The sequence below is a fragment of the Vitis riparia genome, chromosome 7 (genome assembly GCF_004353265.1).
Source record: "Vitis riparia cultivar Riparia Gloire de Montpellier isolate 1030 chromosome 7, EGFV_Vit.rip_1.0, whole genome shotgun sequence".
Lineage (NCBI taxonomy): Eukaryota > Viridiplantae > Streptophyta > Magnoliopsida > Vitales > Vitaceae > Vitis > Vitis riparia.
In genome coordinates this window covers 7,364,254-7,379,508 of record NC_048437.1, presented here as the reverse complement: position 1 = coordinate 7,379,508, position 15,255 = coordinate 7,364,254, and the positions used below count along the sequence as shown (strand labels likewise).

The 15,255-nt window shown below is 34.2% G+C and overlaps 2 protein-coding genes across 3 annotated transcripts; one reads left to right on the top strand and one right to left on the bottom strand.

Moving 5' to 3' along the window:
- Positions 1–4,498: 4,498 nt before the first annotated feature.
- On the top strand, positions 4,499–6,685 carry LOC117918897 (14-3-3-like protein). Its single transcript, XM_034835868.1, has 4 exons — positions 4,499–5,092; positions 5,487–5,609; positions 6,051–6,167; positions 6,259–6,685. The coding sequence occupies exons 1-4, from the start codon at positions 4,616–4,618 to the stop codon at positions 6,307–6,309; spliced, it is 768 nt and encodes a 255-aa protein (XP_034691759.1). The 5' UTR covers positions 4,499–4,615; the 3' UTR covers positions 6,310–6,685.
- A 4,653-nt stretch (positions 6,686–11,338) lies between these two features.
- Positions 11,339–14,331, bottom strand: LOC117917810 (WEB family protein At3g02930, chloroplastic). 2 transcript variants are annotated; one of them, XM_034834218.1, is made up of 3 exons: positions 14,157–14,331; positions 13,820–13,978; positions 11,339–13,534 (listed from the first exon to the last, which is right to left on the bottom strand). In XM_034834218.1, exon 3 carries the CDS (start codon positions 13,504–13,506, stop codon positions 11,476–11,478), a length of 2,031 nt encoding a protein of 676 aa, XP_034690109.1. In that variant the 5' UTR covers positions 13,507–13,534; positions 13,820–13,978; positions 14,157–14,331; the 3' UTR covers positions 11,339–11,475. The 2 variants fall into 2 exon arrangements, with proteins under 2 accessions (XP_034690109.1, XP_034690110.1); XM_034834219.1 differs by lacking the exon at positions 14,157–14,331 and adding an exon at positions 14,072–14,092.
- Between the last annotated feature and the right edge of the window lie 924 nt (positions 14,332–15,255).

Sequence of the window (15,255 nt, the reverse complement as noted above, 5' to 3'; positions counted from 1 at the left end):
AGATATCATAAATTCACGATTTTTCATTTGATGACTCTCTCTTAATGTTAGGCACTCAAATGGTAATAGTTTATAAGGTGAAGGTTAAAGCTCTCTCTTTGAAATGTAGAGCATTTTGGTGGAAGAAGATAAAACTCTAATCCTATGGACCCACGTTTTTGCGATGCGTTCCCACTCGATGGCACAACTCACTTTTTATTTATTTGGTGAAAATTTGATTTTTTTTTTTTTTTTAGAAAAAGACTTGGAGTTGCCACTCATTTTTGTTTTATTTTTAAAGGGAAAACAAAATAAGAAAGAAACCCCTAAGTGTGACTCCTTATTGGGAAAAGATAGTATGTGGAAAACCAAAGTCGGGTTTGGGGGTTAGGTTACCTATTGGGAAGGTACAGTGGTGAGCCGTAGCATCCCTCTAAGTCCTATAATAAGATCTCTACTAAATAAAGTGAAGTAAGTATGACAATTAATAATGAAATCAATGGATACCAATGAAATCATCAAATACTAAAACGAATCATGCATAATAATAAGCAAAGTGAGAGTGAGATCGTACCTTGACATCAAGTAATGGTGCGCTATAATGGAAACAAGGTTAACTCAAGTATAAAATTATCACATGCATATCAAAGAACAAGACAAAGATCAAACAATATTCATTAAGCATATCAATTGGCAATCATAAGAGAAAATTCATATGTAGGGCCTCCACCAAAGCCCAATTTATTTTGCATTAATCGATCCCACAAATTCCATTATTTTGGAATTATAAAAATTGTCTTCATGCTTATTAAACAAAGAGAAACATAAAATCATTTGAAAAAAAAAAAAAACGAAGTGGAATTAAAATTATTTGAAAATTTGAAGTTTTGAAAATCAAATGTGAAAATTGGAGTTTCGAAAATTATTTGAAAATTGAAGTTTTGAAAATTAAATTTGAGAATTGGAATTTTGAAAAATTATTTGAGAATGGAATTTTTTAAGAATTAAATTTGAAAATTTGAATTTTGAAGAATTATATGAGAATGAGATTTCCTAAAAATTAAATTTGAAAATTGAAATTTTGGAAAATTATTTGAAAATAAAGATTATGAAAATTGGAATTTTGAAAATTAAATTTAGAAATTGAAGCTTTGAAAATTGAAATTTTAAAGATTAAATTTGAAAATTAAGGTTTGGAAAATTAAAGTTTTGAGAATTAAACTTAAAAATTGGAGTTTTGAAAATTGTAAATTTGGAAATTATCTGAAAATTGAAATCTTGAAAGTTTATTTGAAAATGAAAGTTTTTTTTTAAATTAAATTTGAAAATTAGAAATTTGGAAAATTAAACTTTGATATCAGAAATAAAATAAATTAAAAAAATCAAAATATGAGACGCGGGAGCGGGATTGCATGCCAAGGTGGTCATGCAAAGTGTGGGTCCGGGTGCAAAATGGTTGTTTTGATCCACGAGCTATGAGCCCCCCTGCCAATGCGGACATATTTTGAAGTTGTTATGATTGTCCAGAAGACTACTTCCAAAAGTTGGCCTACTCCATGAATCAAACAGCAAGGTCATTGAGGTGTTAACGCTGGTAGTCACTGGCAGCGTCCAAAAAGTGTCGTCGTCCTTACTAGTGGTCGGTGCAACTGCCCACATGGTCGAAGCGAATCGAGCTGAGTCATGTGTTACCACCGGAGAAGAACCCAGTTTGCGATCTAGAAATGGGTTTTGACACCACCGCTGCCACCACCAACGCCACCACCTGAAAACTGTGGTACATGCTGCTGCGTCTGGGGCGGTTCCTCCTCAATAGTTTCCCTCTTGGCTGCTGCCTCCTTCTTCCTACCAATGTCTACACCATAATGTTGGAGGTACCACCGCTTAAATGGGGTTGCATTCACTCTTTGAGTAATCCCAATCTTTGTTGAGCGATGAAGACACCCACGACCACGACTTCCAAATCTCCTTCTTCATTTCCGAACTTGGCATGGCCACACTAACAGGTGCTAGTGTCGACGTGGTTCCAGGTGCTGGAACTGGTGTGGTGGCCGAAGTATCTACCGGAGGAACTTCCGACCACGTAAGTAAATCGACAGTGGAAGCGTGAGACTCTCTTACCGATGTTGTTTTCTCTGTTCTCTATGGCTCTGGTCACCGTGTGAGAGCATGGTAATGAGGTTTCGACATGGAGTTTTCCAGCTTGAGATTTGGATTTTCCGAAAAAAAGATTTTGATGGAGGTTTTATCAAGGCTTTGGGTGGTCATGCATGGATTAAAGTGATCATTTGTGTGGGAAAGAACGGGAAGGAATTTATGAGAAATGGGTGGTGGATATGGAGTTGTTGGAGAGAAACCATAGCCATGGTGAAACGAGTAGGGGTAAGATGGGTGACTGTGTAGGTTGCCCAAGCAGTGACTGGTTGGGAAGGATGGTGGTGGTGGGTGTGACACACGGTGATGGGTTCGGAGGAGGTGGGTATGGTGGGTTAGATAATGGGTATGGTGTTGGCTTAGGAATGAGAAGAAATGGAGTTCATATGGGTTTCCAATGGAAATCTTGTAAGCATTTTATATAGGATCTCAAAACAGGTTCAAGGAAATAGATTAGAAATCCAGTATAAAAATGCATGCAAATAAACTCAAATCCAACAAGAATATGCAAAGGTTTCCAATGCTCATATTTAGGCACCAAAATAGAATCCTAGTATGCACAAAAAAATAATGGAACCTCGTAAAAAAGAAATAAACAGGCAAGTTATAGAAAACATACATGTGCTACTCCCTTCCTGTAGTCCTCTATTACAATCCCGTTCACCCCTTGCTCCTTCCTTCTCCTCTGTTTTTCTTCTTCCTCTTTCCGGTCCCCCCCAGACGTCTTCGTTTCTTCCTTCTTAACCCTTCTTTCCTCACCCACTTCACTGCTCCAGCCATTCCTCTATCCTCTATTCAGAATATCCCATCATGAGCGTAGAGGTAGGCGGTCCTCCATGAATAGATGTGATCCCATGCAACCCTTCAACACTTGAAGAATCCGACTCTCACTCCTTCCTACAACAAGTTGCCAGCTATCCGGGTGTGAGAAAAAAATAAAAATAAAACCTTCTCCACAAAGGGGTTTACAAATCCCTAAGAGGTATTTATAATGTTCTTGTTAGGCTTAAGAGACTTTAGCCCACGTTGGGCTTAGGTCACTTAATCTAACAAAAAAATTGGTCCTAATTAATTAATTAACTCAATAAAACTATTTAATTAATAAGAGTTATTTGATTAAAAGGGTTTTTGAAAACCCAATATTTGAAATTTGACCTCCCGTCCTTTTTTAGTCTTATTTTGACAAAAATATCCTTATTATTTTCTTGTAAAAATAACCCTCTCTTTTAAAACCTACGTGTAAATACTTGAAATGGTAAAGAGCATTTGTGTAAAAAAAACGGGTTACTTTTCAAGAAAAATATGGAAATGATTAGATTCACAATTTAGATGTTATTATCCATTTAAAAAAAAAATATTTCATTAATCAATTAGTCTAATCTAGAGATACTATTCACTAACCCTATGCAATCTTCCATAAACCAAAATACTTTTATACACATAAATGAATTAAAAATAAATCTACTCATCATAAATCATGTCATTAAAGTATATGAGTTCGAGCAAAGACCATTAGGACCTATAAGACAGTACTAACTCCCTCAAAATCCAATTATGACATTGACTCAACATCCGACTATAGAAAGTCAATTGCACTTTAGTACTTTATGTAAATAACAATGAAGAACTAAGTGCTCGAATTCGTGACTTATTATTCATTATATACAATCTCCTCATGAATCGATGTCTCTAATCTAACAAAATGAAAACTATCAATCTCTTAAGACCATCTTTGAGTTCCAGATCCCCTATAATGTAATCAATTGACATATCTTAATTCACCAAGAACTAATGTCTTAGAAACAACTCTTAGAAAATTAATAAAAATAATTAAAATATATTATTAGAAAACCTAATTTTTAGAACAAGTTAAAAAAGGAAAAAAAAACTAATTTTTTTTATTAAAACATATTAAACATGTTTTTGAATATGGATATAGTTTTTTTTTTCTTTCTAAAATTAGAATATTTTTTTATACAAAAAAAAGGTTCCTAATTTATATAAGAAAGTACTTCTTAATATTAGGAAATATTTTTAATTATTTCAAAAATCATTTTCATCCTTTTTCAAAGTCACTCGAGGGTGAATTTGACTCACCTCTTGAGGTATAGACTAAACATATTTAGTTATCATTTGTTTAAAATTTTATAAAAATAGATGTGATTTTGATCGTGAAGGCATATTATTAAATGCAACTAACACATAACTTAATTCGTTGATTATTTATATTTAATTTTGAACTTAATAAAGTCTAATAGCGAACCGGACGAGAAGTGTAGGAAGTTCAACTGTATAATCAAGTGGAGGCGAGGCCCTTCGGATCCGCCACATTTCACTCATCATGGTTCAAATTGCAAGACACATCGACAGCTGTCAAAGGCCTCTCTCTCTAAAAAGAACCGCTCCTTTCATCGTCCCTGCATTTCCATCTTTCCTTTTCTCTCTCCTCCTTCACATTTCTCCCTAGATCGAAGCTTCATCCATGGCGGCTACTTCAGCTCGCGAAGAGAATGTTTACATGGCGAAGCTGGCCGAGCAAGCCGAGCGCTACGAGGAGATGGTTCAATTCATGGAAAAAGTAACCGCCGAAGCCGAGGAGCTGACCGTGGAGGAGCGCAATCTCCTCTCTGTTGCCTACAAGAACGTGATCGGCGCGCGCCGAGCCTCTTGGCGCATCATCTCCTCCATTGAGCAGAAGGAGGAGAGCCGTGGCAACGAGGACCACGTCGCTACCATCCGTGGCTACAGATCCAAGATCGAGTCCGAGCTGTCCTCCATCTGCGACGGTATTCTTCGCCTGCTGGATTCGCGGCTTATCCCTTCGGCTACTTCCGGTGACTCGAAGGTGTTTTATTTGAAGATGAAGGGCGATTATCATCGCTATCTGGCTGAGTTCAAGACCGGAGCCGAGAGGAAAGAGGCGGCGGAGAGCACTCTCGCAGCTTATAAATCGGCGCAGGTTAGATCTTGTATTAGGGTTAGGGTTTTACTTGGTGCCTTTTATTGCAGTCGAGTTTTTTTTTTTTTTTTGTGCTATTACATTTTCTGTTTCGTATTTCACAAGGCGAGGTTAGGGTTTTATTTTTCTATAACGTTCAACTTTCCTTTTCATTTTTTCCCCTTTTGTTTGGTGATATAGAAATTCAATATTTGTTTCTGACTCTTAGATTTTGGAGTTACGGTTTGTCCCTCAACATTGAGTATTTCTTTATTATTATTATTATTAGAAGAAAAATATTTAAAGAAATTTTATTTGAGGACTAATTTGACTTAATTTTGTCTTTGCATGATATGGCATATGCTGTTTTTTAACTAATTAAAAACAAGGTCATTAACGATATTTGTGTTGCCAGGATATTGCAACAGTGGAATTGGCTCCAACCCATCCTATTCGCCTGGGACTTGCACTTAACTTCTCTGTCTTTTACTATGAGATTCTGAATTCCCCGGATCGTGCTTGTAATCTTGCTAAACAGGTGAGGAAAAACAAATTAGTTTTGGAAATTAGAGCAGCATTGTTCGATTTGACTGTATTTCCAGGTTAATTTACCTTATATGGAAATGGATTTGGAATTTAACTTTTTTATTTCATGGGCCAGATCCCAAATCCATTAGAAAAAAATGTTTTTCTGCTCTATGTGACAATTAATCAAAGATTTTCAAATTCCACAAAATTGAAATTCTGGACAAGATCTAATTTCAAACCCTGCTGTTTGGTTGTTTTATATACAAATGGATGTGGAAATGAATTTATATTTCATAGACATGAGAGATCCTGAAAGTAGTTCCATGGTAAAAGAAGGATCTTTGTAGTCATTGATGTTGGATCTTTGTACTTTGAAGATGTATTGGTATGAGCTATTTGGATTTGTTCATTGTTCCAGTGTAATTTGATGGTTCTCCACTGTTTTGACCAGGCTTTTGATGAAGCCATTGCCGAGTTGGATACCCTGGGAGAGGAGTCTTACAAGGACAGCACTTTGATAATGCAGCTTCTTCGTGATAACCTGACTCTGTGGACTTCAGATATGCAGGTCATTATTATCTTCTATTTGAATTGGTATGGTTGTCCTCTTTCTCACTGTAGGTTTACTTATGGGATGTATTTTGTTGGTTCTGATTCAGGATGATGGTGGTGATGAGATCAAAGAAGCACCCAAACATGATGAGGAATAGTGAAGTTCCGGTCATATAGGATTAGTGTCTCCTTTTCCCACCTTTTTTTCTCTCCTTTTTTCCTTTTTTTTTTTTTAATGGTTTGTTTTTCAATTGGAAAAGGTGTTTGGTACTGGTTCTCCAGGGTTATAGTTGTTAGGAGTTCCAGCCATGATTTGCAAACCGTTGGAAGTATCATTCACTGCTAGTCTGCTATTTTCGGGCTTTTATTGATGTCTTTCTGATGTTTTCACTCTTAGAGAATTTGAAGGTTAATGTTTGTGTCGAGCCCCAGTGGCTTTTCTGTTTGTTGATGGTTCAACTGGTACATTGTCTTTTATATTGGTGCATTTGATTAAGGATATTATTCAGAAATGTCATGCTCATTGTGATGTGGCAAATATTGCTGTCTCAATCCACACCAAATTATTTTTCAGCAATACCTAATCCCCCCGGTAGTGCCTAAAATTTTCCAGGGCGTAAATGTTGCTGTTGGTGGGCCTGGGATCATAACGGGAGTCCTTGATTTGATGGATCCCCATATCACAATGACTGTTAAGCTGCATAGGGATTAAGAGAGCCAGATTGTTGAAGGTGCAGGTGCAACTTATAATGGTTTCAGTTAGGCTAAAATGGTTTACAAGGCTGAGCCCCAGTTCCTTTGGAAAGAAATGGGAGATGGCGGAAGTAGGCATCATCATAAAAAATGAACGGTGAGATCCAAGATATGTGCTCAAACAGTAGGAAGCATTGAGAGAGACTCTTGGATTTTAATGCGAAGAGATTTTTGTTGTTTCAATAAAAAGCAAGGAAAGTGATTTCTCAGCCTATGCAGTTGTGCTTATTTCCTGACTCTATTAGTGGAGTGGTTGAGTGGAAGTTGTGTGGGTATTATCATTCCTTTGTGTCTGCCATGTAAAAAATGAAAGCTCTGTCTTGTAGTGTAGGTCTAGGCCTTAGGGGTGATTATTATTTCTTACTCTCGATGTTGATAGCCTTAACTAGGATCAATCTGATCAGAAGAGCGTCCGCGTCCTAACAGTTCTCCTATGGCCCGAGAGGCCGTCTGGCCCTTGCCCGGCACGCCTAAAGACCGTTCCATGTCGGAACAGTCCAATTATTCTAGCGAGTTGCGCTGGTCCATCGTTCCAGCCTGCCTAGCCGGTCCAAACGACCCCCCTTTCCTTTTTCTTCTCCCTTTTTACATGTCAAATTTTACAAATATTTCTTTTGACCAAAAATTTAAAAAGAGAATTGTAAATGCATACACCTATAATCTTTATACATCCACCCATTTTTCTTTGAACTAATAGGAGACGGCAACCTAAGCCGAGGTTTAGAAGTTGGAAGTAGTGTCATCGTGGACTAGCCCGATTGGAATATGCTCCTAGATGTATGGAGCTTGGCTGATGCAAATAATGAGACGAGATTGGAGCATTTTGTGATGAAATGGAGTGCCAAAACTCATCATGTGTCGAACCCTCCAGAAGCAATCATAAGCGACATGGAAAGCAATATAAGGGGTTTAATTTACCAACATGATTGCATCGGATTAAGACTAATAGGACTTTTGATGCACTCCAGGGGTGAAAAGAAAAAAAGGAAAAAGAATTAGATAACAATACCACATAAAACTTAGTAACAAGAAGGTAGACTCTAAAAAGAGTTGGAAAGATAATGTCATTATTTCTTCATCACCGTCTCTTAAGAGGTATATGGGAAAGGTCATCCTACAACCTATCCTAACCTCCCTCCACGAGTAGGTACCCCTACTCCTCTCATTTTTTATGAGAGTGAGAGATCCTAGAGACAAGACTCCTATCATTGTTGTCGAGAGGAGATGTACCATGTCCTCATCCTATGCTTCTTGACACAAAATAGGACAAGAAAGCTCCCCTAACTCTACGAGGTAGCAAGGAGTCATGTTCATGACCATTACCACCATGAACACACGACCTTTATGATGTGTGGTAACATCAGTATAAAAGAACTCTCACCACCTTTATTGTATCATTTTTAACTTGAGCAGCACAGAGGGATAATGTGTTAGAATAAACGTGGACCACATCATATTATTGTTCAAGATTTAGCTATCCATATATGTATAATTTCTATTTGATCTAGAGTATGGACCACTTTATATGTAGAGCCTAGTGCCATAACGGGTCTTAGATGATGGACTTAAAACCCCGAGATCCAATATTCCAAAAGGTATGGTCTCTAAGGTATAAAGAGTATATATAGGAAAAAATGTATGTTCCTTTTAATAATCACATCTTTTGAATAAGAACGGAATTCGTTCTCTCTTGCTCCTATCGTCAGAAAGATTACATAATCGGTAGATAGCTCTCTACAGCCTTAGAAGATCCATACCTCTTCATCAAAAGCGTAATGGATTCAGACTGATTCCTCATTTAAAGATCAAGACATGTTTTAAGATCAGGATATATATATCCTGTATCTACTTTTGGTGATAATGGAGAATAAAACTCCCACATAATGGTCATAAGCTCAAGAGGGACAATGGTAATCCTAAACCCTTGCTCTCGCTATGTCTTCTTAACTCTTTGCAGCTCTTAGATAACCATTATGCCCTATTGGCACATGCCATAACTTTTTCACTTAGTTCACAAAATTTAAGGAATGAGAAAAGATATTATATTCTCACCCAAACAATTTCACTATTTGTAAAGTTTTTTAAGATAGGAAATTCATCCTCGCTCCGAAACTATAATATGATAAATAAATAAATAAAAATGGTTGTTTTTATTTATATTTTTATTGAATTGTTATTTGAAGTTCATAAAAATATGAACATTGAATAAAACTTTGTAATATAAAATTCTAAGTCTAAATAGACAATATATAGGTTTCAAATTAAAATAATATTTATTTTCTTATACTATTATTATTAATCTTATCATAAAATAGTAAGAGAGTACTTAAAATTTTTAGACCTAATTGAAGAACAAATTATTGAGGCCTCATCTATTAGTACAAGAGATAAGTGTGTGTAATAAAATTTAATACTTATTACTTAATGACTTAAATTAATTTTAAGTAAAATGACATTTAAATTGTAAACTTAATTCTTACTTTAAGTATTAAGATTGTTTGATAAAATTAACTTAGAATTTATTCTAAATCATCAAATTAACATATTTATCCTCATAAATTATAACTAAGACAAATGAAATCGAGTAACAATGGAGGTCGTAAAGTAACAACATAGATCGTGAAAGTAATTAGGGCAAATGAAGATAAAAATGTAAATTATATATATAGACTTAAAAATAAATTAATTATTTTGACCTATTACTTAAAGTTGTTTTTAACTTTAAATTATATCATTAAATTATTTATCAAATATACTTAATTTATTTAATGACTTAAATTAAATTATTAAGTCATATTAAGTTATTAAGTTAGTCTACCAAACACTCTCTAAAATGCTCTTTTCACTCTTAAATCTTAATCTCCAATGAGTTATAAAGTTTTTGCATATTCTATAATTTTATTATATTTACATCGATATTAGTTTATGTTCTTTTATTAGTTTGTGAATTTTAAGTTTTTTTTTTAATTTGATTACATATACATCAATCTTGATCTCCAAATTTTTTTCTTTTTCTTTTTTCCATGATACAACTTGTTTAATTAGCAAGAAACCAAAAATTCAAGGCAAATGTTTAAGAAGGGGATAAATGTCATGGAAAAAACATTATACAAAACATAACTTAAAGGTTTTAGAAAGAATGGAGCCTGTTTGGCAGAATTTTTAAAAACGGTTTTCTTTTTTTAAAAAAAAAATAGAAAATAGTTTTAAAAACTTCTTTAACACTATTTGATTATTGTTTTCCATTTCAGTTTTTAAAAATAAAATAAAATAGAAAACAACTTTTAAAGAAAAAGTAAAAGTTGTTTTCACAAATTTTTAAAAACAATAGAAAAACACACACACACTCTATTATTTATCTTCTATATAGAATTATTATTTTTTAATTTCTTTTTTGTTATACAAATTAACTCCAATTTAAACAAGACTTAATGTGTTGAAAGGGTAAACAAGTCCACTACTTTTTAAAAATAATTTAAAACTTAAATAATAAACTCATTAATACCATAAATTTATGAATATGATAAAATATTTTTTTTCTAACATATAATAAAATAGTTTTTTTAATTAAAAATATAATTTATTATTTTACTATAATATTATTATTTATATTTTACTAAAAATTATATATTTTTTAATTTATTTGTAATTACAAAATTATTTTCATTTTGAAGAACACTTCAATTAAATTTAATTAATTAATGTTATATAAGTTGAATTTAAAATGTTTTTACAAAATAAAAAAATTAACAAAAAAAAAACAATTTATCCAAACAAGTCTTTTTGTTTTTTATTTTTAAAATCCTTATATAAAAACAACTTGCTTATCATTATTTGTATAAAACATTTAAAAACTTTTTTTGGTTTTTTAACTTAAAAAAAAAAAAAAAAAAAAAAACATAAGAAATCATGTTCAAACAAGATTTAAAAAAAATTAAATTACTTATTTGACTTATATAAAAAATGAATATTAAAATTATTTTTATCTTAGTAATTTTTTTCACTACAATAAAAAAAATTGTTTCTTAATTTAAAAAAAAAATCTTTAACTTCTACATAATTGTAGATTTAATTTTTATTTTTTTAATAAAACTTAACTTGAATTTAATTTTATATTATTATAAATTAAATTTATAATTTTTTTATAAAACAAAAGTAAGACATTGCTTTTAAAAACAATACAAATTCTTTATCCAAACAAGTTTTTTGTTTTTTGTTTTAAAAAAACTTTTTTAAAAACATTTTACCAAACACTTCTATTTTTAAAAAAAATTAAAACTATTTTTTATTCTCCATTTTAAAAATATTTTTTATAAACACCCTCAAACAGAACCTTATTTTTTAAAAATTGTTATAAAAACCTATTTCGAAAACAGTTCGTGCTTAAAACCTTCTCACAAAGACACTTTTATGAATGTAAATGCAAATTGTATGTCTACTTTGTAATAAATTACAGTAGAATGTTGGCATTGTAATTCAAACATTTGCAATTTTCAACATACCCCCAAAAAAAAAAAAAAAAAAAAAATTACCATTACAATGCCAAAATCTATGAGGGTGGACCCAAAATCTTATTGGGCATTCGGCTCATTCATACCTGCTTTCTGGTGAAAACTTCTTCTCCTGATAAGGTCTCCAAACCTTCGGAGCAATGCTTTCTTTTTTCTGTGTGAGCTCCTTTCATGCTCTGCCTCATCAAAATGCTGCCCTTCTAGATTATCAAAATCTTCTGAACATATTGTTTCTCCATCATCGGTGAAAATGGAGGAAGACATTTTCCGGTGATGGTGCACCGGCATAGGTGGTGATTTTGTATCAAATATGGAGCCCTTAAGTGCCTCCTCTATGAGGAAATCTTCATCTTCATCCTTGGGCTTAACTGGTATTTTCAGCTCTTCTAGATCAAAACTAAAGGTGTTCCTCGCTTTCTTACCATCATGATGCTCCTTCAGGGGTGGTTTCTGTGCTTTAACTTCTGCCACCTCCTTATCTTCTGCTTTCACCTTGGCTGTTGGTTTATGAGTCTTAACCTCTGCAACCTCCTTGTCTTCTGGTTTCATCTTAGCATTTGGTTTATGTGTCTTAACCTCTGCCACTTCCTTGTCTTCTGTTTTCACTTTGGCCGTTGGTTTATGAGTCTTAACCTCTGCCACCTCCTTCTCTTCTGTTTTGACTTCCTTTGCTGAGACCGTAGAGAGCAAATACTTCAGTTCCTTGATGTTCTCATTAGCTGCAGCTTCACTGACCCGAAGGCGTTCGTTTTCTCGGGTGAAAAAATCCAAAGCATCATCTTTTTCAGTCAGGCAATCCTTGAGTTGGGAATTTTCTGCCCTGGCAATCCCTGCTGCTTCTTTTGCCACATTAGATTCGTTTAGGGCCTGTCTAAGGATATCCCGCAACTTGTGATTCTCTTCCCTTGATGCCTTCTTCATGTCCTCAGCAGCTTTCATCGACTCTGTCATTCTAGTATTCTCTTGTTGTATGGCAATCTTTTCCTCTTCAGCCTCTTTCATGCAATTGACAAATTCAGTTTCCTTCAAATTCCAGGCCAGAAGTGATTCCTCCGCTTCTGATCTCAATCGCTCTGAAATGTTCCTATAACATTCCATTTCTTTCCTTGTTTCATCTAAGAGTATTTGATACTTGCTTTCGGTGCTCTTCAATGTCTGCTTCAATTGCTCAGCCTCCTCTTTTTTATTCGCCAGTTCTGCTTGTGTTGAACTGAGCTTCTCCTTTGCTTGATTGGCTTCAGTGGCAACTTCTGTGAGGGCTAATGCTAGATCATCCATGGCTTTCTTGCTCTTTTCTTCTGCCTCTAAAGCCAACTTCAGCTCAGACTTTAGCAAGCCCATTTCTTGAAGCACAGCCTGAGTCTGTGATGAAGCAAGATGTTCAGCCTCTTGGGCATGAGCCAGATTCCCTTTTGCCTGATGAAGATCAGACTTGAGACTCTCTAATTCTTCTTTTCTGGAATGGTTATTCTCAAGGCAGTTGTTAAATAAATCGAGATCCCTACTACTTTGTCCATATGAGCCCTCAAAGATCTGCACCCTGTCATGAAGAGAAGCAATTTCAAGCTTGGACTCTTCAAGCAAAATCTTGGTTTGCTCAAGCTGCTTTGTTTGGGAGACCAGTGAATCAAACACTTGGGCTTCCGAGTTCTTTTTTTTCTCTAGCTCTCTCTCCAGCTCCTGAATTCTCGCCTTACTTTCAGACAATGAATCCACTGTGTGACTCTCTGTAATTTTGGCAATATTAAGCTCCTTCTTCAACTTATCAACTGCAGCATCCCTCTCTGCCAATTTCAGTTCCACTAGTTGCACCTTTTCAAGTTCAAGTCTCAAAGATTCCATACCCTTCTCTTTGAATTGCAATTCTCGAGTTGCATCAGATAGTGACTTCTTTGCCGCACTGAGCTCTGTGTATAGCTCTCCTGATCTCTTAGAGGACAATGCTTCACTTAGCCTCATGTTGGCCTCCTGAGCCACTTTCTTCATCTCTCTCAGCTCATCAACTGCTCGATCTCTTTCTTCCTCTGCCTCATACAGTTGCTTCTGAGTCTGCCTCAGTTCGTCTTGAATGTTACCCATATGTCGCTGCATCTCTGAGATTCGGATGCTCTGTTTCTACCTAAAATTACACCAAAATTCATCACATTCAATTCATTCAAAACAGCATTTGCGAAAATGGGCTGATCCTCTAAATCACATGAAACCAATCCAATTTCGCAAATTGGGTCCCATCAACTCCAGCTCATATCAAACTAAAAGTTCAATTCTATGCTATTTTAGATTCAAGGACTGGTTGATGCCATAAATTACATAAAACCCATCATCATATTGAAAAAAAATAAATTAAAAATCAAGCAAATCCAACTATAAATCAAAGCAGAAGTCATCAAACCGGCGATCATACCTCGCCTAAATCCCTTGCTTTCGAGGGATTTCGTGTTAGAGAGGAAGAGACTTGCGACTAATTTCCTATTTCAGTGAGGCACGATTGCAACCTTTCCACGCGGAGATGGCTTCAGAAATAACCCATGAAAATTCGTTTGGAAAGTCCACAAGAAACGTCCTACAAACCACAAATATTCCAAACATCAAAACCGAAGCAACAAAAGCATGGAAAAGAAACAATAGAACCCACCAAAGCTAAAACTAGAGAAACCTGAATCAAACGAGAAACTAACCAAACCGGCTAATTGGAAAAGCATGGATCTTTTATATACTTGAGAAAGAGGGAGTCACGATACCTGGGTTTGAAAGGCAACATATTGGATTTGTGATACTGCTGATATGTATCTTCTATATTTAGGAACTCAGGTAAATTTAGGAGGAAAATTGTGTGCATGGAGAGAAAGGTTGGTTAAAATTCCTAAGTTGACGGGCCTTCTTGTAATCCAACCTGTAGCTTTGCTTTGCCGTAATCGGAAATGTGAGAGAAAGAGAATATTTTGGTGGTTATTTGGGTGACGACAACCGCCAAAACCGACCAATTGGGCTGAGTCTGACCTTTTTTAATTCATTTGTGTCTCTTGCTCTCCGCCGGCAGCTGGGCCCTTGGGTTCTATTCCATGATGGGATTGGGCCTTTAATGTTACCTGGACATTCAGTCCAAACAAAAAAGGAAAAACTGAACTTACCAGTGACATGTTCCAAGATTAATCACATCTGGTTCCATAGAAAATTTTCTGGCCGTGAAATTCAAATCGTCTAAATAAATAATGAATTAAAAATTTTCATGATGGGAAATACCGAAGATGACAAATTAGACAAAAATTAAAATTATATGATTTTACAAATAAAATGATTTAATATTATTTTTTTCAAATACTTCTGACACAAATTTTAGTTTCATATGCAATAAATAAAATTCTTCTAAATTCTTCCATTCACCTCTCCACTCTCAAACCTTCTCCATTTACCTTCTCTATTCAACTTTACAATGTTCTAAATTTTTTATATAATTTATAATTTTATTTTAGTTGTTAGGTGTATTAAATTTAATTTTAATTTTTTTTACCTAGAAAACATTCTTAAATGTTAAAATTAATTATTGTTAATATATATATATTTTTTGGTATGGTTTGGATAGGTAATATTAAATATCAAAAAAAAAATATTAAAGGTACGAAAATGTAAGAAGGGTGTGAATCGTATCCTCCCCACATTCTCCATTTCCTTCAAATTTTACTTCTTTTTTTTTTTAATTTTTAAGATTTATTTTTTTTCGCTTGAATAAGAATAAAATAGCTCAATAATACTAATATAAATTTTTAAAAATTTTTTTATATACTTTCAATATTTCATCCAATTTTCTCCATTAAAAAAAAAAAATTAAATTACAATAAA